Genomic DNA, 23385 nt, shown 5'->3' on the forward strand with positions numbered 1-23385 from the left:
ACAGGACAGTTATCACACGGAAGGGAAACGCACCTGACGGTCCAGGAACACCGGTAGTTTGTGACAGGTACCAGCTCTTGACCAAGGAAGTATGCCACGTAACTAAAGGTACAGGTAAGATTGTGAAGATTCTCCATGTATTGTCTAGGTTTACTCTTTTAGTACACACTGGTTAATTTATTGATCTGCGTGACCAATACTTACACGTGGTCACACTACACAAAGGTCTTAGGACAACAGCTGATTGCAATCTGACACCGTGAACTCTTCGTTGGATAGGACATTTCACCTTGTCTGTCCCTCCATCCCTTTAAAATTCTCTACAAACTAGTTTTGCGAGGAAACGTGAGCTTATTTTTATGGACATCCAGGTTTGCAGATGACGACTCGTACCAAACTCGAGCAAATTCACATCAGGGTGAAATATGATTATATTTCACAACCATTACAACCGTTTTCTGTAGACATGCGCAGAACACATCAGTTACTCTTCTAGAAAGCATCGATGGTTGACTCTGATCTAAAGAATGCATGGTTGTCAGATGTACTAAACAAAATATACCCGGTATAAACATTGCTTGACAAAAATGCTCTAGACATATTAAACAGGCCTAGTTTAAGAATAGAAAAGGATATTTTTTGATTTCAATAAGAATATGCAAAGAATCTACACTTAACTAATAACTTCAAGCATGAAAATAAAAATAGCAAACATCTTTAGAGAATTTATGACAATTAATGAAATATAAATGGGCAAGATCTGACAAACTTTCTAAGAAAGCAAAATTAAAACATAAATTGAAACATTGAGACAATTCTTGGAGAGAGGCTATGTTGTGGTTGACTTGTTAAAAATGCGTTACACGAATCATAAAATCAGGTTAAATGAATACTATATGCTTCATATTTACAATTTAACACTTTTCAACTGAATTATTATCTTTACTGCCTATATAAACCTACGTTATGTTTTATCATGACGTCACGTTGGGTAAGAATACACAGTGTAACATTAAATGTTTAACATGAGTGTTATCTACCATATATTGAGCTAAACATGTGATAAAATAAATTCAGTATTACACTTATTATTCACTAGGCAAAATGCAAACTATATATTTAGATACTATACTGATCAAACGCCCGTCAAAATGCATACTATGTAATTAAATATTACACTAATCATACACTATCTAAAATTAATGCTTATTTTAAATTTAACACTTAAGGTCAAGATCTTCTAAATGAAAGGTGCCTACAGGTTTATGAAATTCAAGATATAAATTCTTTAATGATGCTTCATAATAATAGCTTTGTTTGATAGGGTGTACCGGGGCTAAAATTTTTGGTAAACATATTGAAAAATCGTGTTTTAAACAACCATTTTCTATGAAATATGAATGATAAAAATAACAAATCTAGGAGAATTGTCCATTTATGACTATTGAAATATGTCTAGAATGCCTACTGTCTCTTCAAAAACGACATTGAACAAGCTCTTGACCTCCTCTTTAAAATGATGTGAAATTGAATATAGGTACCGGTATTACTTTTCCCATGATTTAACATGAAATGGCAAGAAATTGTTTAAGGAAGGAGACTTATCGTTATCAAACATACTTCTAATAATACGAAATTCATGAAATTTTGAGACAGTCAAATAGATCATATTACCAAATGATTCTATTAGTTTCATTAAATTTGACTTTTTTGTTTTTGCATCAAGGTCAGGTCAAAATCACTACCCTTTTCCTCAACGTAAAGGATGATAAAAAAATAAGTGTAGCTCTTTGTACTTCTGTAGGCATTTGTTTAAGATTTGAAGATTCTATTCTTCAATAAAATGATAGAATATCAGAATTTCTATCAGCTTATACTACTAAATTGTAATAAATATTTATACTTAAATTGATATTGCTTAGCCCGCATTTCCTCTAATTTTCTTAAATTTTAAAGAAATTTGGATTATTTTTTCTATGTTTCCAATAATAAAATATTTCTGATTTTTTTGTATAATGAAGACTTTATAAAAAAATATAAATTGACAGAAAAGCTGATATATTGACTATTTAATAAGAGAGAAAAACTGATTTTAGTGATTTTTTCACAAAAATCAATGTATAGAATGGATGCTTTAAAAAGCTTATTAAAATGTAATTTGAGAGGCAAATCATATTTTAAAAACCATATTCTGAATCCCAAGTATCAAATCGTTAGTTCATATTAAAAAAAGATCCAACATTAATGTTATTGTTTTTAAAATGCTAAAACAGACTCATTAATCTTAAGCCAAGATCTAGAAAATGATTCCAGGGTGTCTTTTTGGTGCTAGAACCATTATGACGCCATAATTGAAATGATGAATCTTTTCCCGTATTTTACAGTTTTAAAGGAGTTATGTAGAAAATAAAACAATATTTTGACATTCTATATTTAATCATGGGAAAAGTAATCCCGGTACTTATATTCAATTTGACATCATTTAAAGACTAGAGGAGGTCAAGAGCTTGTTTAATGCCATTTTTGGAGAGACTGTAGGCATTCTTGATATATTTCATAAGTCAAAAATGGACAAAACTCCAATACTTGTTAGTTTTATCCTTTATATTTCATAGAAAATGGTTGTTTCAAACATGATTTTTCAATGTGTTTACTAAAAATTTAAGCCCCCGTATACCCTATGAATCAAAGATATTGTTATGAAGCATCATTAAAAGAATTTATATCTTGAATTTCATAAACCTGTAGGCACCTTTCATTTACTAGATCTTGACCTTAACATACAGTAAGCAAAGTGCACACTTTATAATCAAATATTACACTGATTATATACTTTAGGCCAAACGCAAACTATATAATAATAAATAACTCTAATTATACACTAGAGAACTACACAAAATGCACACTACATAAATTTTTTTACACTAATCATACACTAAGCAAAATGAGCACTATCTAACTAAATATAACACTAATAAAGCACTAGCAAAATGCATACGAGGTAATTAAATTTTACACTAGAAAAAATGCACACTAAATTTTTTTTAAGTTTATCATAAACTATTAAAAATAAACACTATGTAATTAAATATTGCACTTATCATACACAAAGCAAAGATAAATCTGTCTTATTAAATATCAAACTAATCACACTAACCAAAATGAACACCATTTAATTTAATATTACACCTATCATTCACAAGGCAATATGCACACTATATTTAAGGAATAAGGAATCATTCTTTGAGTATTAGTATTAGTATCATTATAAGACAATCCAATTTTGTGTCACTAAAGTTTTATTAAGTTATTGGGTTTTAGGGTTAAAAATTGAATCGCAATGTTATCACAGACAAAGACAGTTGAAAATGTAAATATGAATAAATATTACAAGTACAAGACGTGTTCCTACAAAATTACCATATTTTAGAGTTAAGGAGCGCAAACAATAATTTCTTTACTGGGCAAATAAAGTGTAACCGAAAGAAAATCGATGAGCAAAGAATAATACAGTGAGTGCATAACAAGAAAATATCATTACACAAAGAATGTACATAAATCAGACAATTACCGGAAAAGATGTGTACCAATAATACCATGTCTATAGGCAAAACATGTAAAACACTCATTTGACAGAATTATTTGTTTGAAATCGCAAAACAATAATACTGTATCTAGGGATAGAATTTTTTTATTTTCATGTTACACCTGACCAGCATGACGAGCAATCCGACTTCCAGCAACCACCCCGTGGACAAAGGATGGGCCTGGGTGATCCTCGCGGGTAAGTCCTCTTCCTTGTTTCTACAGAAATCATTTACATTCATTATCTAAGAGTTTCCTCATTTGTATTATGAACTTAATTAGTATTAATAATATAAAGTACAATAATACAAAATATATTGAGCCAGAATCCAGCATGATATATAGTCAATCTGAGTAATAAGAAATTCATAACCTTTATCGTTGAAATGACATAGTAAGATATCTTGATAGCATTGTTAAAAAACTACAACATTTTGTTATATGTTTCCTACAACACAGGGTCCAGCTTGATCTTCATGATATACGTAGGTACCCTCAAGACCTCGGGCCTGTTCTTCGTGGCCTTTCAGGATTACTACAAGTCTGAAGCCTTCACAACCTCCATCATACCGGGCATTCTACAGATTGTCTACAGCATCGCTTGTATGTCAAAGATCATTCTAAAAATCACTTGTCGAACGATTTGGATAATCTAGAGTGTTGAATGCAACTATTAAGAAAATCAATTAATTAAAAAGTTCACAAATCTACTAGCTATTTTTGACTTATAGGATTTCCAAAAAGGTATTCCAAAACATGTAAAGCCATTTTTTAAAAAAAAGCAGCTGACACTTTTCAATGAATGGGTGTCATTCGGACAAAAGGTGTTTCTACACCACATTCTTCTCCATTGTAGTCAATTCCTTTATTCACTGTCTGTATATCATGACTGCTAATACATAGCTTCTCCATCTTGCTTCTCATATACTAGTATGCTGTCTTTGTATCATAGTGACTGTTACTTTAGCTTTAAGGATATGCACTTAGAAATTTTAAAATAAGATATCACTTTTTTCAATTCTATATAATGTCCTCCACTAGAGTTAAGTGATAAAAGTCTTGACTGGCATACCATTATGTGGCTTACCGCTGAAGCAACTGTGAAACCGTCTCTATTTACCGACTTCTCCGTCAAATTACATGATTTTACTAGGAGTTCCAAAATTGCTCGTGTATCTAAAATATTGGTAATGCAAAGTGAAGAAGTTCTTTTCCGCAAAATTAAACCCATCGTTAATACTTACATAATGACATAAACTTACTTGTTAATGCTTATACTTTGATCAACTGTTTTTCTTAGAGCGTGTAATTAAAATCACGATTGGTTCTAATTGAGAAATTTTAACACCGTGGAATTAGAACGACTTACAGTATTTACATGATGTTTGAATCTTTCCTTACCTATTAAAAATATTGCCTAATTTTGCAAACTTTCATTTATTTTATTTGGGTCGTGTTCAGAATTTAGAAAAACGCATGCATTCATTATAGTTTCAGACGTAACACGTGTGTCTGAATTTTGACCTTGTATTACAACCTAATAAAGACATTTTTTTCAAATCCTAAATAAACGGATTTTACCACTTAATGTAAATATAATTCATTCTTGTAAAGAATTTTTATGTGAAGAAGTACGTAACATTTGATAATGATATTCAAGAGTTCCCAAAGTTCAGTCAGTTGATTTTAGGTATGTCAGTGATTGGAAATACACGTAAATAAAAATGCTGAAAAATGTTAAAAAATTACTTACATTTCTATGTGCAAACTCAAGAAAATGTCAGCACAATGTCGAGTAACCTTTAGAAAAATCGATTTTTTATATGTTTGCTGCATTATAACAAGTTTTCATGCATTGTTAGTTGGTAAACCTACTAGTATATAAATAAATTTGGAGTAAATTTAATATTACAGCCCTCCCTATCCTCACAGTGGGACTCGATCACCTGTCTGCCCGTCAGATGATCATCATCGGAGGATTCCTTGGATCCATTGCTTATTTCATCGGATTCTTTGCTGAAAGAATCGAAATCCTTATTTTCACACATGGAGTTCTATACGGTGAGCTTTATCCGTTTTCAATTAAATCTTTTTACTCTTTTGACTTTTCAAGTTTTTGTCCATTCTGTGCCTGTTTCTTGCCTGTTGAGACTATACTACATTTTGTTCATTCCAGGAATTGGGTGTGCTACAATCCACGGTCCGGCAGCCTACCTGATTGGTCTATACTTTAATAGGCGGCGTGAGCTGGCGAACTCTGTTCTAGTGGCATCCTCAGGTTTTGGCGGACTCGTTGTTCCTCCTTTATATCGCTATCTTCTGGACGTTTACGGTCTTCGCGGTACCATGCTCATCTTTTCAGTAGTTATATTCAATGTGGTGGCTCTAGCAGGACTGCTAAAGCCTCCATCTCTTTTTCACCATCCCTCTAACAGCAACGAGAAATCCAAACCGGAAAATTCCAATGTTGAAATTCCTGACACTCACGGGTATTTACCAGTACCGACGGGCAAAAAGCGCTCAATATCTCTGAGTGAAAAACCAACACCTGGAAATGGCATCTTATCCAGTTTTGAAAAGGATAAAACATGGGGGAGTTTGCCACATCGACTGGATATTAAAGCACATCACAGCTCTCGTCTCTCAGAGAGTTTCCGGAGTTTAGGAAGTACAGATGCTGTACACAGCTTTTCACAATCCCAATTAAATGAATCGCAAGCACAAAAAGATGTTCAGCACAAACTTATAGATATTTCACTCCTTAAAAAGCCATTGCTACAGATGTATCTTTTTGTGTACTTATTTGGAAGTATAGGATCTTCATATGGTCATATTTATATTTCTCCATTTGCTCGTGACCATGGAATGACTACAACAGAAGTATCGATATTGGTATCTGTTACCAATATGTGTGATTTCATTGGTCGAGGTTTATGTGGAGTAATAGCCAATCAGCGAATAGTTAAGAACTCCACGATTGTGGCTATTAGCCAACTTGTGACGGGTGCCACCTTGGCGCTCTGCTCTTTTTATGGGTCCTTCTGGAGCTTCATTGTCCTAGCTGTTATGTTTGGTCTTTTTGCCGGCGCCATTTTCTCTATGACGCCTAGTATTGTAGTGGACTTTGTAGGAATAGAAAATTTCAGAACAGCTTTTGGGATTATTATCCTGGGACAAGGGATAACTATGGGAACGGGAGCTCCACTATTAGGTAAAAACAATAGTATTCTCAAACTTTCCTTTAATAAATTTAAATAAGAAGAAAACTAGATAGAACTTCACTTAGACTTAGAGAATGTTGAGACTTTTAAAGATCAATTTAACACTGTACCTTTTTATTTGATGAGACCTACTGGTCAACAAATATCATTTCTCATTTTGTCGAGCTAGTAAGTAGGAAATGTTCTTGTGTCTTGAAGGTTACCTCCGGGACGTATCCCTCTCCTATATACCGTCTTTTTACTTCATGGGGGCGTGTCTGATTCTGTCTGGGCTGACCTTACTGATGGAACCGTGTGTCAGAAAACGTCAGGACAAAATGGAGAATGTAACTCGACCGTCAAAAGAGGTGGCGCTTTCCACGTGATTTATAACGAATTTTAAATTTGAAAAAATAATTTTTTTGCTTCATTAAAATGTGAATATCTGAATAAAAAATACAAACATGACCTTGAGAAACTAAATAATCAAAGTCCCGGTATACATTTGCAAATTAGATATCAAATATGCAACAATATTTTGCTAAATGCCCAATTTCTTTGCATTGTGTTATCTTAGTAGTCGAAAACTTTTCAAAGCAAGTGAGGGTGAACGGTCAATAGGGCAGGGGATTTCTATAGACTATCTATAGAGTTAAACACTGTTCCTTTTCGATGTTATACATAGGAGATGAAAATGTGTCACAACCTCTCGCAGTGACCTTCCCAACGACACTTGCCTTATTTTGCATTTCAATCAGCATCTAAGAATGTTCAAGATACATGTATATCATTTTTATAAAACTTCGTGCATAAAATATCTTGTACTTATATTTTAATTGAGAGCAATTTCACTTTGTCATTATTTTCTTACTTTGACCTCTCCTTTGAATTTGATTATGTTATTCCTTAGTTTGCCTTTACACGAGTAAACCCCCCCCCCCCCCCCCCCCCATATATTAATGTCTCATAAATAGTATATTTATTTTAAATAAAGTGTTAAAGACATTTTTTCACCGATAGAAGTTGTGAAAAAGAATTATTCTTTCTGTGACCATATTTAACCTTTTTACTCATACTTGTCGGAAGGTATATGTTGTTTTCATAGTACAGTTCACGTACAAATTTGTTATAGGTACAACACTTATGGTACTATGTACCATTCCGTCGGTTGTTTGAGATATACGAACATAATTCTGAGGCTACTAAACATTTAGACTATAGTTCACCTTTTTGGTCACTCATTTTTGAAATAATATCACGATTGAATTCTGATATGATAAAAATTGGTCACCTGTTCAATAATAACCTGATATTGTAACAAACACTTAATAACAACATATTTACATTTTCCAGTGTCTTTGTGATAATACTACAAATCGATTTTGTAATGTATATTCCTATACATTTCATCAATGACTATTATATATTCAATCGTACAATTGCTGAAAATTACACAAATTTAAGCAATAGTGAATCATTTTTTTTAACATTATCAGGTGGTCAGTTAAACTAGGGCTTGACCAATTCTTTCATTGATGTGCCCTTCAAAGACAAAAATCGTCTTGTAAATAGGAAGTGTAAAGAACTTCAAGGAAGAATTCCTTGACGTCACCTTTATTACGATCAGCTGATCTTCACATGTAAACAGGACAGCTATTATACGGAAGGGAAACGCACCTGACAGCACAGGAACACCGGTAGTTTTTGACAGGTACCAGTTCTTGACCAAGGAAGTATGCCATATATCTAAAGGTACAGATAAGATTGTGATTATTCTACATGTGTTGTCTATGTTTATTCTGTTAGCAAATCTCCGTGACCAACGCTTACACGTGGTCACACTTCACAAAGCATTGGTAGTACAAATGAGATTATTTTTATGGATATTCAGATTTTGGTATGAAGACTCGTACCAAACTCTAACAGTTTCACACTTTTGAGAGTGAACTATGATTATATTTCACAAACATTACAACAGCTTTCTGTAGACATGCACAAAACACATCAATCACTCTTATAGGATTGTTGACTCTCTTATCTAGAGAATGGTCGTCAGATGTACTGAACAAAATATGTAAACAATGCTTGACAAAAGTGCTCTAGACAATTCTTTAGACATATTGTTCTAGATTAAGAATAGATAAGGATAGTTCTTGATTTCAATAAGAATATGCAAAGAATCTATAACCATATAACTTCAAGCATGAAAACAAAGTTAGAAAAATGCTTGACAATATAACTACAAATAAGCAAAATTATGGTGACGATAATTTCTCAAAGACAGCATTTCAATTTAAGAGGAACACCTCTCCCCAATTCTTAAACTAAACGATTGACAACTATACAGTAATTCGGCAAGGTATACGTATTCATAAGACCATTACTACGCAAAAAAAATATCAAGATAAGTGATAAGATAACTAGCTAGTCGTTTTATAAACTATATAGTTAAAGCTGAAGCGCTGCGATTTAAATAGCCAGTTAGAACATTCAATACCGCTTAGAGTCCTTAAATCGGGGGTTACTCTAAAGGTTCGCTATGCGTGACTGATTTTAGGCGAGTGTGATCGAGATGTAAACATTTCGGGGGGTACGTGTCAAAAGTAAAGAAAGGGGAATTCCGAACTGAATAGCAAAAAATAAACAAGTACCACTCTTATCCACAAAATAACATGAATTTCATGCAGACATAGTGTATATAAAGAGATACACTGGCCATATTTCTTTCTTTCGAACACGGTCGCGTTCACAGGTAGACGAATTATAGAAGAAAGTACATTGAGTGGATTCCTGGCGATACAGAGGATAGCGAGTATAGTTGCAGCATCCGAATACGATACAAAGTAAGAAGTGTTTCCGACACTATTCCTAAACAATTTCCACATTTTCATTAGTTTATAAAAACTAACTCGTCATGCAGCCATTATCCGTGCTCGAACTGCTATAAAGTGAACACTGCACAAGACCGGTATTCTGAAACCGAAAGTTCGATTAGGGGAGAAGTAATTTATAAACAGGGAAATTTCTTTGAGGTCCCAAACGCAAAAAGATAAGTTAGATATAACTGTTTTATGTATTGTTAGCGTGAAATCCAATGCACAATCAATAAAATAACATATTTTCTTATTATTTGCTTTTGAAATAATATATAAGATGTATGTTATCCCACCTCAATTTACGCGATTCACATGTAATTTGTAATGTTGCTTATATGATATCTGTCATGTTTTGCGCAGTGCATTCATTGCCTTCTTGACTATGCATTTCATTTTAAATGAATGATGTTACTTACAACGTGAGCTTTGATTAAGCTATGTTTACTAATTCTATATTATTTTTACGATCTCGAAGCATACTTTTTAAAACTATACTGGCCTTGGATCAGTCCTTCACCTATACGTGTATAGTCGCATGCTGGAGAAGGGGATCGAACTGACCTTATACCACATGGTTACATGTACAGTTAGTTTTTGTTTGTCTTTAGGTTGTATTAGTTCACTCCAGCACATTATTTTATGAGTAATGGTTGTGTTACAATGCACTGGTGAGAAATTTTTGTTATTAGCCTATGCCAGTATATTTATAATACTTTTATCTAGACATCATATACCCGATTTAGAAATTTTTGCAGGTTTTTCATCTTTTGAACATGGAAGACCAACTTCTGGAGAATATGGAGATAGATGAAGATACATGTAATTATAGCTCAGAGGTATATATTATTAAATTTTAATGAAGATGGTTAGTGCCAAAAGCCATTAAACAACGTATTTACAAAGCATGTTAATAACAGAATTAATATTTATATATTTTTTAATTACGATGCGTTTTTGCAGAGTGTGATGGTTAGACTAGAGACATAAATAACATGAATGTTTTGTCTCTGGTTAGACTATTACCGTTGCACACACCAGAAAGCTCAATTGGTAAATCACATGACCAGTAGATTCAGGGTCCCAGGTTCTAGTCCTGATCTCGTCTGTCATGATATTTCCATCTTACTTTTATAGCGAGCGCAGCTCGCCGGCGCGCAGCGCTGGCGAACGAAGCGAGCTCTAAGAACCAATGTGCGCGGGAAAAAGAACGAGCTAAACCTAGTTCATCAAACAAAATTTTTTGTCTACGTCCCATAATGCTCTCTAATGTTTTCACCCGTGGTGCTATGCCAAAAATGGCCGACTTTTAACTCGTAATTTACAGTGACTTAAAGTTTGAAGACACGTTTTGAGTACTGCATATGCTTTGGCGAGACTCAAAAGATTTGTTACATGCTTCCATACCTTCGTATTGAGTCGAGAAACGTAAACAAAGACGAACAAAGTCATGGATGACGTCACAGTGCACTCGCGCTACATTTCCCGCGATAAATTTAGAGGTGGATCAAACATCTGTAATGCGTGTACTAGCTATTTCAGTATAGACTGCGATACCTGCCTCATAGACATATGATTTGTTTTTAATTTTTTTTAATATAGAGATTTTATGTATATATATACATGTATTAGCAAGAGCCATACTTTACTGTCATATCGATCCATTTTAAGCTACATGTAATTGTGCATGAGTAGGGAGGAAATAAACAATAGGACATTTTGAACTAAATAAAAAGGAATAAAATGAAAAAATAAACAGTTATAAAAATTATGTAGATATTGCATATAGTCAGACCATTAAATATTACACACCTACAAACAGGTACCGGGCGCTCTCTCTCTCTCTCTCTCTCTCTCTCTCTCTCTCTCTCTCCAAGAAGGGGGTTGCGCTGTATGTATCATAACCATTAAAATTAGTACCTTTGGCATACTTATTGTAGAGCAACACTCTCTCAAAAATTCTTTGACGTTCGTTGATACCCAAATAAAACTAAGTTGACAATGATGCAAGGTATGTGAAATTCTTGCTGCGCTCGCCAGAACGGTAGCACCGTAAAACATATTAGTATTAAAATCTTTTCGAATTTACAAATTTAATAGTACAAAAAGGCAAATTTACATGTGATATACTTCGTGCGTGATATATGAATTTGTTTTCCCTTGGACTGAAATGTCACATTTTCATTGGTTTAAACATAGCACGTGATTGCCTCATATATCTCTATATTTGTTCTGTGAGAAATAATATTAGGCAATATGGCCGTCATTGGTCGACGCTTCGCTTACTTATTTCGACATTTCATAGTATTTTATACATAAACTGCATGCCGTAAGTTCTTAAAGTATTTGGAGTAGTTGCCCTTTGAAATTCTTTAAAATTAGAGTAGTTGCCCTTAGAATATTGACGTCACATTGATTTGTCTGGAGCAGAACAAAATGGCAGCGTCGATATTTGCTCAAATCTCTGCAGAGGAAAGGGAGAAAACATTTAAAATTGAATAGCAACAAAACATTGTAAGTAAACATGGGTGAAGCAAAGATTTTGAAAGAGTATTTGAAAGGTGAGATTGAAAATTTTGAAGAGTTTAAATGAGTAAAATTGGACGAGATGTAAGGCATCTTGTACATGGCTTTGCGAAGATCATTGCTATTTGTGAATAAATATGTCGCTTGATAGCCCTCGAGTAAACAAAACACTTATTAGGTTAGTTACTGACTCACTACGGAAATATATTGGGTTGATCAATCTCATAGATGGCGAGGCGAACCCAATATATTTCCGTAGTGAGTCAGTAACTAACCTAATAAGTAATAGTGTCTGTTCCTCTCTCATAGGTAATATACCCTTTTTATTCAAATAAAAATTAATCGTATTACATTTACAAATCTCAGGATGCCTGATTAGGTTTTTAGTTGGCTCAGATAATATAGTTAATTATATATATCTATGTCTATATATAGTTTTTTTATAACCAATATAATATCTTTGAAAATTAGTTTCTGTGCAACAGGCTATTAGGAGATGCTGTTATGTTATATGTATATTCCCCCTAGGAGGATGATGAAGTCAATGAATTGATAAGAGAGATATTTGGTGATGAAGAAACATTGGAAGAGGAGCATGAGGAGGAGTATGAAGATGGAAATGAAATGTGGAATGAGACACGGTATAAACTATGTATCGATATACAAAAATAGAAGAAACATGTATAATAACCTGGACTTAGCATTCATATGTACTTGATATTTGTTTACATATATAATATTTATTTTGCTACAATGTATGCTAAAATTACCATAAATAAACCCATTATAACATGATTCAGTAAGTTGTGTAATAGTACATGGTTTTTTTTTCTAAAATATCATAAGTTACATATGATTATGTAAAACTGTATCAATATTTCTAGAGAAAACTATGAAGATGAATACTCTCTTCTGAGAGAGAGGAGATTTGTTGTTGGTGAGGGTGCTCTCGTAAGTCTCATCAAGAGGACAACATGTGAGCAGTGTGGGGAGCCCATAGACCCATCAACAGTTGTCGAAGTAGAAAAGATACCAGAAGGAGTGAACTACAAATTCCTTTGCTGTGTAAGATTACATAATACTCCTTATTGATAAAATTCTAATATTTGTTGATCACATTAACTGAATTGTCATACCCATTTCTTTGATTTTGTTTGAATTGATACAAAATGTATCAATGCACAATTAAATAAAGTTGTGGTATACAAAAGTTTCTAAAAGTTATTTATGACTTGATAGTCCTCGAATTTTTCATGGTTTGGAGGTTTTGATGATTAAATATTTTACTCTATGAATAAATGTCTAATTATTTATGTTCAGACACCACATGTACATGTTTATCCTTATGTATATTAATTTTTAGAATGGCCATCCAGGAAAATGGATTTCCACACCATTTTATGGAGGCAGAAGCTTCATTAGTATTTTACTCCAACTCATGGTGCTTCTTACAGGTAGAGAGCTTATTATTATTAATATGTATATGTTCTTGATTGTGCTTTAAATTTTGACATTGATTTCATATGAGATTTGTGTTAGAAAACTTATTATGAAAAAGGATCTAATAACCATTTTTTACCATTACATTCTCAAGGCAACACAAACACAGGAAGTAACTGGTATTCGCCTTCCAGCTCCCAGCCGCCTATGTTGCCACAGGACAAAGTTTCTGTAGGCCTGGTTTCTGAATGTCGACAGTTGATAACTAGGATCTTGGTTGGTCCGAAAACTCCAATTCAAAATGTTGGCAACCTCCAATACATCATGCCTCAAGCACAAATTTCTGAATTCGGGTTTTGAGGTGATGCATGGAAATTGCCTACAACAGATGTTCATGCGGGGATCATCAAAACTTCGACATACCCCACATGAACACCATTGCACATTTGTATTAGAGTTTTCATTCTTTCCACTATCCTCCATCCGCCTCATTAGAAAAGGTCTTACAAAATCTGGTTCGGCAGCTGTCATGATTTTCACTCTTTGCCGCAGTTCATCAACAGGCATACTGTCAACAGCATTCTATAAAAAAAAATTAAAAACTGTAGATGTAAAAAAAAATATCCAAAATTTGTTTTTTGTGTATCATTTTGTAAAAAAAAAATCAGTGAAATACATTTCATACCATCAAAGAAACACTAAGCTCTTGGTCATTGATGTTTTCAGGGCAAGCCGCCAAAGAAAGCTGTTGATTGCGGCTTACTCCTTCATTCTGGATCACATTACGACTGCTGTTTGAGGCATATGGATGGTGGCGATGGTAAAAAAAACGACAAAATATTATTCCCTCTCTATCTAGGAGGACTTCATCGTGGTGGGAGGGTGAACATCAGGAATTGGTGGCCAACACTCCTAGAATTTACATATACATTGTCTTACTGTGCTCACTGGCCTAGTTTGGTTGACTTGTACTGGCAGTTTGTGTTATTACAATTACTGCAGGGTCTCCGCTTGCATGCACAACTTTTAAACTTCCCCCTGTTATCACAAGGATCTCTACAAAAAAGTTTTGTATATTGAATGTTTCAGGATTTTTTTTAATTTTGAGTGATATTTATATATCTTTCATACTGGTGTGTAATAAAACAATACTTCTGTTTATGCATATATTGAGCCTTTGCCAATTATTGTTATTGTGTTTGTGTCAGTGAAATATATGTATTTATATTTGTGCTTCGAGTTTTGAATCGGTTGATATTATAATCTAATTAGAAATTTGGGATCAATCATTCATCAAATATTGCATATAAACATAACTACATGTAAATGTTTTTATGATTATTTGAAGAGATATTAGGCCTGTCATTGTCAAAAACTATAAAGATTTCAGCATCAGTATACCCATTGTTAAACAAAATAATTTCTCATCATACTTCTTGTCCTCTCTTTGCCTCCCCCAGTCATTATTGTAGAGACAATACACCATTTTATTGCAGTCAAAAATATGACCGTTTAGGCCCATTATTTCAGCTAGGTAAATTCTTGTTTGTAAGAATATTTTCAAATAAATTTCAATTCACATGCACCACAGCATTTTTTATTTTTTTTTAATTTTTTTTTTTGGGGGGGGGGGGGGGGGGTCGGTTGTCTGGAACCCCCTCCTTCATGGTACCATTTGATGTGATAAAGAGGTGGGATTTCGGTCATATGGAAATTGTTTATTTTATGTATTTTAGTACAATTTTCCCCAAAGAGTTAAAAGTCTCTAAAACGATTCCTTATGGGGGAGATATGATCCGCCCGTTTGTTTTGTTCATTTCCCACTTTCATTTTGAAGAAATAATTACTGCTCCCTGATCTGAATTCTACAAACGCTTGAAATCTGCAAACATCTCATCGACTAAGATGTTTTGATTTCATGGATGCACGTGTCAGAACGTGGCACCTGCGTATTATTATATTATTATAACTGTAGGAACATGGATTTTATCAAAAGTGCTGCGTGCCTTGAAGTGATTTGCTTACTTGTGCACTAGCTGATGATGCTATGTCTTTGCCTGTTCACCCAATTCTTCGAAAATATTATTCCGGTACTCGGGTGTGTATTGTACTGGATCGATATACTCGAGTGCTCGATACGTATTCGCGTGACCACGCAGCTCTATTTTGGAAAGCAAATGCATCGAGGCGTGTCCATTCATATAGCGTATATACCGATTCTAGACTCAGCGTTAGTTCATTATAGCATTGAATCATGATTTTTTGAAGTATACACTCTCATAACTGCCGCGGTGTGTGCATACAAATTGAGTAACGCGCGTTAGCGCGTTATGAAAATTTGTATGCACACACCGCGGCAGTTATGAGAGTGTATACTTCAAAAAATCATGATTTAATGCTTATATTTACATTTTTTAACTTCTTGCCTTGTCTGCAAATGTGAATTATACCTTAAAATTCCGATCTTATCCTAAGGGTAAGTTAATATTAATGGAAGAGCCACAGTAACAGCCACGAGCGTGCACTTTGATTTTCGCTTGTGACGTTGCAGTTTACAGCGTTCAACGTTTGTGACGTCATAATAAAACTCGTCAATTTGACCTTTGACTACTTGTTGCATTTAGAGGCATTTGAAGATCACAGAATTTAATGGAAAAACACAGTAGAATGTAAATATTTACATTTGTATCTAAACCAGCCGTTTAAATCGCGGCGCTTCAGCTTTAACTAATCACTCTTTTTAGGGAAGAAATTCCAATAAAGAAATATAAATAGGCAAAATCTGACGAGCTTTCTAGGTAAGTAAAATTTAAGCAAAAATTGAAACAATGAGACAATTTTTGGAAAGAGGTAAGGTTAAGTTGACTTGTTAAAAATGCGTTACACTAATCATAAACCAGGTAAAACAATTACAATATATTTCAGTATTACACTTATCATACACTAGGCAAAACGCAAACTATATAATTGAATGCTAAACTATATTAAATATATATATATATATATATCTATCCCTGAGCCTTAGCGAGGAGATAGAAAACACACAACGAATTGAATTAAAATCATCGCAAATACGAGGGATTCTTTTTATCACAGGTTTTAAAAAATATAATTGTTAGTCGCATAACACATTTATTACAAGACGTCAACAACTTAAAAGTTCCTTGAAGTTTAACAAACAAAAACATTTAATTTTCGAAAATCATTTTATCAATTTATGAAAAAAAAAGTAAAAGAGCATTACATGCTCCACTTTACAAACTCAACACTTTTGAATTATTATTTTTACTGCGTAATGTTTTATTTTGACGGCGTGTGTGGTAAAAATCAAAATTGTACTACATGAGTGGTATTTGCCGTATTTTGAGCTAAACATGTGATAAAATATCATTGTTACTCTAATTATAATCTACATAAATAAATATTACACTTATCAAACACTAGGGAAAATACGCACTATATAATAAGGCAATATAGGCAAAATGCATACTATGTAAATAAATTTTACTCTAATCATACACTAGACAAAATGCACACTATTAAAGTAAATTTTAAACTTATCATACACTATAAAAATGTACACTATCTTCTGAAATATTACACTTATCATACACAAGGCAAAGATAACTCTGTCTTAACATATCAAACTAATCATACACTTTCCAAAATAAATGCTATCTAATTAAGTACGGTCAATGTTACATAATTAGTAACATTTATCATACCATCTAAAATGCATACCATCTAATTAAATATTACACCTATCATTCACAAAACAAAATGAACATTATAAGATTAATTATTACAAGACGTGTTCTTACAAAATTATCATGTTCAAAAGTTAAGAAATGCATCACAATAATTCCATTACTGGGCAAATAACGTGTAACAGAAAGGAAATCACTGGGCAAAGAATAATACAGTGAATTTATAACAATAAAATATCACTAGACAAAGGATGTACATAAATCAGACAATAACTAGAAAAGAAGTGTAAAAGATGTGTACCAATGATACCATGTATATATATATATATATATATATATATATATATATATATATATATATATATATATATATATATATATATATATATATATATATGCCTGCAAAGAGTGTGAAACACACATCAGAAAATAGGATAGAAGTATTTGTTTGAAATCGCAAAACAATGATACTGTAACTAGGGATAGAACTTATTTATTTTCATGTTACACCTGACCAGCATGACGAGTAATCCGACTTCCAGCAACCACCCCGTGGACAAAGGATGGGCCTGGGTGATCCTCGCGGGTAAGTCCTCTTCAGTGATCTGACAGTAGTTATTTTTATAGCGAGCGCAGCTCACCGGCGCGCAGCGCCGGCGCGAAGCGAGCTCTACCGGCAAGGCGTGTGTGAATAGAAAATTCGGATTATTTGCCATTCATTCAACGGATTTTTTTGGCGTCAGTAAATCGGACCAGTAATGCCTTGTTTTAATCGTCCCAGTAGTTCCCTGTAATTATGGTTTCCCATTTCACACTCTCACGAGAACAAGATAAAAGACTATGTACATGTATGCATTGTAAATAACACAACGCCAATTTCCATTACTTTTAAGACTAACGGAGTTATCGTCCTTTTGAGTGACTTCATAATTGATTTCTTACACATTGATCCGACAGAATTTTTCGGAGTCAGTAAATTTCGACCCACAATGCAATTCCTCAATGTCGGCCGATCTCACTAGACTAGATACCATCTCGCGAGAATCAAAGTAAAACTTTTGAGAAAGAGATAAATTGTGTAATTTCCAGAACATCATGCTTTTTAAGTAAACAAAACAGTATTTTTCGCGTAGTTTTTTCAAAGAGACAGACTACACTTGACCGACGTGAACTTTGACGTCACAATAAGGGGAAATTACTCTATAAGTAGTTATTGTAAATCTGCTGAAATATAAATACCAAAATCTTCTCAAAATCTTGCAGGGCAAACGATTCGGGACATTTCTTCAGAGACAGAAAACAACTGTAACTCGCTCTTATTTGGATGAATGCTCACATTTATTTTATTCACTATATTTACGGTAATTTCCAGGAACGTTTTTTAAATGGGGTGTGGCAACATCATTCAAAAAATCTTCACAAGCAAAAAGAAAAATAAAATTCTCAAAATCAGGAAAATTCTAATCGGGGTGAGGAATGGGGAGTGCGTGGTATGCCTTTAGCTCTTTAGCTGCTCAAAGGTGTCTTTATTTTCACTACTATTTACGGTATTACATGCTCCCGGGGGATCCATTTTCCTAATGTGATCAACAAATTTTTTTATACCTAGGCTAAATTTGATTTGTTTTAAACGGGGGGGGGGAATTATGAATTATGACATGCATAATGAAAATTTACTGGAAAAAAAGGTGTATTTATTTTATTTTGCATTCAAATTCATTTACTTTACGTCACTACTTTTATTTTTATTGATTTATCATAATTCATTTTTGATCACCTGCTGCGCTCGCCCCAACGGTCGCACCGTAAAACATATTACCTATAATTAAGCTTTTTCTCCACCTTTGAATTATGTACCATGTGTTGATAATAATTAGAACAATATTACAAAATATATTGAGCCAGAATCCAACATGATATATATAGTCTATCTGAGTAATGTGAAATTCATAACCTTTATCGTTGAAATGTCATAGTAAGATATTTTGATGGCTTTGTTATAAACTACAACATGCTGTTATATGTTTCCTACAACACAGGGTCCAGCCTGATCTTCATGATATACTACGGAACCCTCAAGACCTCGGGCCTGTTCTTCGTGGCCTTTCAGGATTACTACAAGTCTGAAGCCTTCATAACCTCCATCATACCGGGCGTTCTACAGACCGTCTACAGCATCGCTTGTAAGTCAACGGTCATTCTAAAAGTTAATTCTCGAACAATTTGGATTATCTAGAGTGTTAAATGCAACTCTTATAGTAAAATCAACGTTGTCTTATTCAAATAATTCACAAATCTACTATTTTTGACTTAAAGGCTTTTCAAAAAGGTATTCCAAAACATGTTAAGGTAATTTTAAAAAAAAAGCATCCGACACCTTTCAATGAATGAATTAGGGACTGCTTTGGGGTGTTTATTTGGATCACATCTGTTTCTACACCACATTCTTCTCCATTGCAGTCAAATCCTTTCTACACTGCCTTTATATCATGACATGCTGATACACAGCTTCTCCATCTTGCTTCTCATTTACTAGTATGCTGTCTTTGTATCACAGTGACTGTTACTTTAGCTTTAAGGATAAGCAGTTAGAAATTTTGAAATAAGATATCACTTTTTTCCAATTCTACAAAATGTCTTCAACTAGAGTTAAGTGATAAAAGTCTTGACTGACATACCGTCATTTGGCTTACCGCTGAAGCAACTGTGAAACCTTCTCTATTAACCGACCTCTCCAACCCCAGCGAATGTGATCGGAATGTTTTCTTTATCGATGCCAAGTACGTAATAAATCCGAAAGGGATCTCTTTTAAGAATGTTAATTGTTGCAACAGCAGACAAAAACTAATTTTTTTATTGTCACAGTTATTTCTAGAACACATTTTATTCACCAATGAATGAAGATTAAGTTTAAATCCATAAACTTCTAGATTTTATATCTGACTAAAAGAACCTAGATTCTGTGAAATAGACTATAAACATGAGGCACGATTTCTACTGCGAAAATGAAAGGGTCAACATGTGGTCTAAAATTTGAAGGACAATAACATTTGCAGGGGTGTCTCCGTCAAATTACATGATTTTACTAGGCGTTCCAAAATTGACCACCATCTTTTGTTATATAAGTCATGTATTTAAAATATTGGTTATGCAAAGAGAAGAAGCTCTTTTCCGCGAAATTAAACCCATCGTTAATACTTACATAAACTTACATGTTAATGCTTATACTTTGATCAACTGGTTTTCATGGAGCGTTGAGTTAAAATCACAATTGGTTCTATTTGAGAAACCGTAAAATTTTAACACCGTGGAATTAAATCGACTTACAGCATTTACATGATGTTTGATACTCATCTTATTTATTATATAGCATTGCCTAATTTTGCAAACTTTCATTTAATTTATTTGGGGTCGTGTTCAGAAATTGAATTTAGAAAAACGCATGCATTCATTTTAGTTTCAGACGTAACACGTGTGTTTGATTTTTGACCTTGTATTACAATATAATGAAAACAATTTTTTTCAAATCCTAAATAAACGGATTTTACCATTTAATGTAAATATAATTCATTCTTGTAAAACAATTTTTATGTGAAGAAGTACGTAACATTTGATAATGATATTCAAGTGTTTCCAAAGTTGAGTCAGTTGATTTTAGGTATGTCAGCAATTGAAAATACGTGTAATTAAGAAATGGTGAAAAATGTTTAAAAATTACTTACATTTCTATGTGCAAACGCTAGAAAATATCAGCAAAATGTCGAGTAATCTTTAGGAAAATCGCGGGTTTTTTTATATGAATGATGCATTATAAAAACTTTCCATGTATTGTTAGTTTGTAAACCTATCTAAATAAATATGTAGTAAATTTAATATTACAGCCCTCCCTATCCTCACAGTGGAACTCGATCACCTGTCTGCCCGTCAGATGATCATCGTCGGAGGATTCCTCCAATCCATTGCTTATTTCATCGGATTCTTTGCTGACAGAATTGAGATCCTTATTTTCACACATGGAGTTCTATACGGTGAGCTTTATCCGTTTTCAATTAAATCTTTTTACTCTTTGACTTTTCAAGTTTTTGTCCATTCTGTGATCGATTTCTTGCCTGTTGAGACTATACTACAATTTGTTCATTCCAGGAATTGGGTGTGCTACCATCCATGGTCCGACAGCCTACCTGATTGGTCTATACTTTGACAGACGGCGGGAGCTGGCAAACTCTGTTCTAATGGCATCCGCAGGTTTTGGCGGACTCGTTGTTCCTCCTTTATATCGCTATCTTCTGGACGTTTACGGTCTTCGTGGTACCATGCTCATCTTTTCAGGAGTTATATTCAATGTAGTGGCTCTAGCAGGACTGCTAAAGCCTCCATCTCTTTTTCACCACCCCTCTAACAGCAACGGCAAATCCAAACCGGAATATTCAATTGTTCAAATCCAAGACACTCACGAGTATTCACCAGTACCGACGGGCAAAAAGCGCTCAGTATCTCTGAGTGAAATACCGACACCTGGAAATGGCGTCTTATCCAGTTTCGAAAACGATGAAACATGGGGGAGTTTGCCACATCGACTGGATATTAGAACACACCACAGCTCTCGTCTCTCGCAGAGTTTCTGTAGTCTAGGAAGTACAGATGTTGTTTACAGCCTTTCCCAATCCCAATTAAATGAATCGCAAGCACAAAAAGATGTCAAAAACAAAATTATGATTATATCACTCCTTAAAAAGCCATTGCTACAGATGTATCTTATTGTGTACTTATTTGGAAGTATAGGATCCTCATATGGTCATATTTATATTTCCCCCTTTGCTCGTGACCATGGAATGACTACAACAGAAGTTTCAATATTGGTATCTGTTACCAATATGTGTGATTTCATTGGTCGAGGTTTATGTGGAGTAATAGCCAATCAGCGTATAGTTAAGAACTCAACGATTTTGGCTGTTAGCCAACTTGTGGCTGCTATCACCTTGGCGCTCTACTCTTTTTATGGGTCTTTCTTGAGTTTCATTGCCCTAGCTGTTATGTTTGGTCTTTTTGCCGGCGCCATTTTCTCTATGACGCCAAGTATTGTAGTGGACTTCGTAGGAATAGAAAATTTCAGAACAGCTTTTGGGATTATTATCCTGGGACAAGGGATAACTATGGGAACGGGAGCTCCACTATTAGGTAAAAACAAAAGTATTCTCAAACTTTCAATAAATTTAGATTAGAAGAAAACTAGATCTAACTTCACTTAGATTTAGAGAATATTGAGACTTTTAAAGATCAATCTAACACTGTACCTTTTTATTTGATGAGACCTACTGGTCAACAAATATAATTTCTCCTTTTGTCAAGCTAGTAAGTAGGAAATGTTCTTGTATCTTGAAGGGTACCTCCGGGACGTATACCTCTCCTATATGCCGTCTTTCTACTTCATGGGGGCGTGTCTGATTCTGTCTGGGCTGACCTTACTGATGGAACCGTGTGTCAGAAAACGTCAGGACAAAATGGAGAATGTAGCTCGACCGTCAGAAGAGGTGGCGCTTTCTGCGTGATTCTCGATAATTTATAAACTTAAAATAATGTCAATATAGACAGGAAAAACTCAAGTAGAAAAGAAATCAATATGTGACAAAATGAATAGAATTACAAACCTGAATTCGAAATGAAACGAGAAGAAGCAAAACCCGCTAGATATGTGCTGATCTGATATCAAATATTTTGTATGCACTATTATTATGCTTAAAGCACTATTTCTTTGCATTGTATATATAATAGTAGTTGAATATCAACTTTGTCATCAGCAGTGAAGGTAGAGGGGATTTCTTGATCTTTTTATAGACTGAGACAACGTTCCCTGTCTATATGATCAATTTGAACATATAAACTCCAAACATTGGCTCTTAACGATGTTTTCAATTAAATGTAGCACACGTGGATCTTTTATCCAAAGAGAAAAAATGTTTAAAATCACCTGCTTAACGGGAAATAAAAGAAGTGGGTGATTTTAAAATCCTTATTCTTTCATAATTATACCTGATGTTTATATGCTAATATTAA

General features: G+C 33.9%; 3 protein-coding genes across 7 annotated transcripts; all 3 read left to right on the plus strand.

The window, feature by feature from the left end:
• LOC128169077 (monocarboxylate transporter 12-like) lies at positions 1-7406 on the plus strand. 2 transcript variants are annotated; one of them, XM_052835248.1, is made up of 6 exons: positions 1-114; positions 3717-3784; positions 4045-4188; positions 5500-5646; positions 5762-6796; positions 7005-7405. In XM_052835248.1, the coding sequence occupies exons 2-6, from the start codon at positions 3718-3720 to the stop codon at positions 7169-7171; spliced, it is 1560 nt and encodes a 519-aa protein (XP_052691208.1). In that variant the 5' UTR covers positions 1-114; position 3717; the 3' UTR covers positions 7172-7405. The 2 variants fall into 2 exon arrangements, with proteins under 2 accessions (XP_052691208.1, XP_052691207.1); XM_052835247.1 differs by lacking the exon at positions 1-114 and having other exon boundaries at positions 3700-3784; positions 7005-7406.
• Positions 7407-8367: 961 nt separating this feature from the next.
• On the plus strand, positions 8368-23338 carry LOC128169076 (monocarboxylate transporter 12-like). Of its 4 annotated transcripts, none has more exons than XM_052835244.1 (6): positions 8368-8537; positions 17850-17917; positions 19371-19514; positions 21213-21359; positions 21475-22509; positions 22714-23338. In XM_052835244.1, the coding sequence occupies exons 2-6, from the start codon at positions 17851-17853 to the stop codon at positions 22878-22880; spliced, it is 1560 nt and encodes a 519-aa protein (XP_052691204.1). In that variant the 5' UTR covers positions 8368-8537; position 17850; the 3' UTR covers positions 22881-23338. The 4 variants fall into 4 exon arrangements, with proteins under 4 accessions (XP_052691204.1, XP_052691205.1, XP_052691201.1 ...); XM_052835245.1 differs by lacking the exon at positions 8368-8537 and adding an exon at positions 16300-16422; XM_052835241.1 differs by lacking the exon at positions 8368-8537 and having other exon boundaries at positions 17729-17917.
• LOC128169078 (uncharacterized) lies at positions 8547-15203 on the plus strand. Its single transcript, XM_052835249.1, has 7 exons — positions 8547-9628; positions 10417-10497; positions 12713-12825; positions 13069-13249; positions 13548-13638; positions 13779-13855; positions 14351-15203. The coding sequence occupies exons 2-7, from the start codon at positions 10435-10437 to the stop codon at positions 14702-14704; spliced, it is 879 nt and encodes a 292-aa protein (XP_052691209.1). The 5' UTR covers positions 8547-9628; positions 10417-10434; the 3' UTR covers positions 14705-15203.
• Positions 23339-23385: the final 47 nt, after the last annotated feature.

Source organism: Crassostrea angulata, unplaced genomic scaffold (assembly GCF_025612915.1).
Source record: "Crassostrea angulata isolate pt1a10 unplaced genomic scaffold, ASM2561291v2 HiC_scaffold_93, whole genome shotgun sequence".
In the NCBI taxonomy this organism is placed as follows: domain Eukaryota; kingdom Metazoa; phylum Mollusca; class Bivalvia; order Ostreida; family Ostreidae; genus Magallana; species Magallana angulata.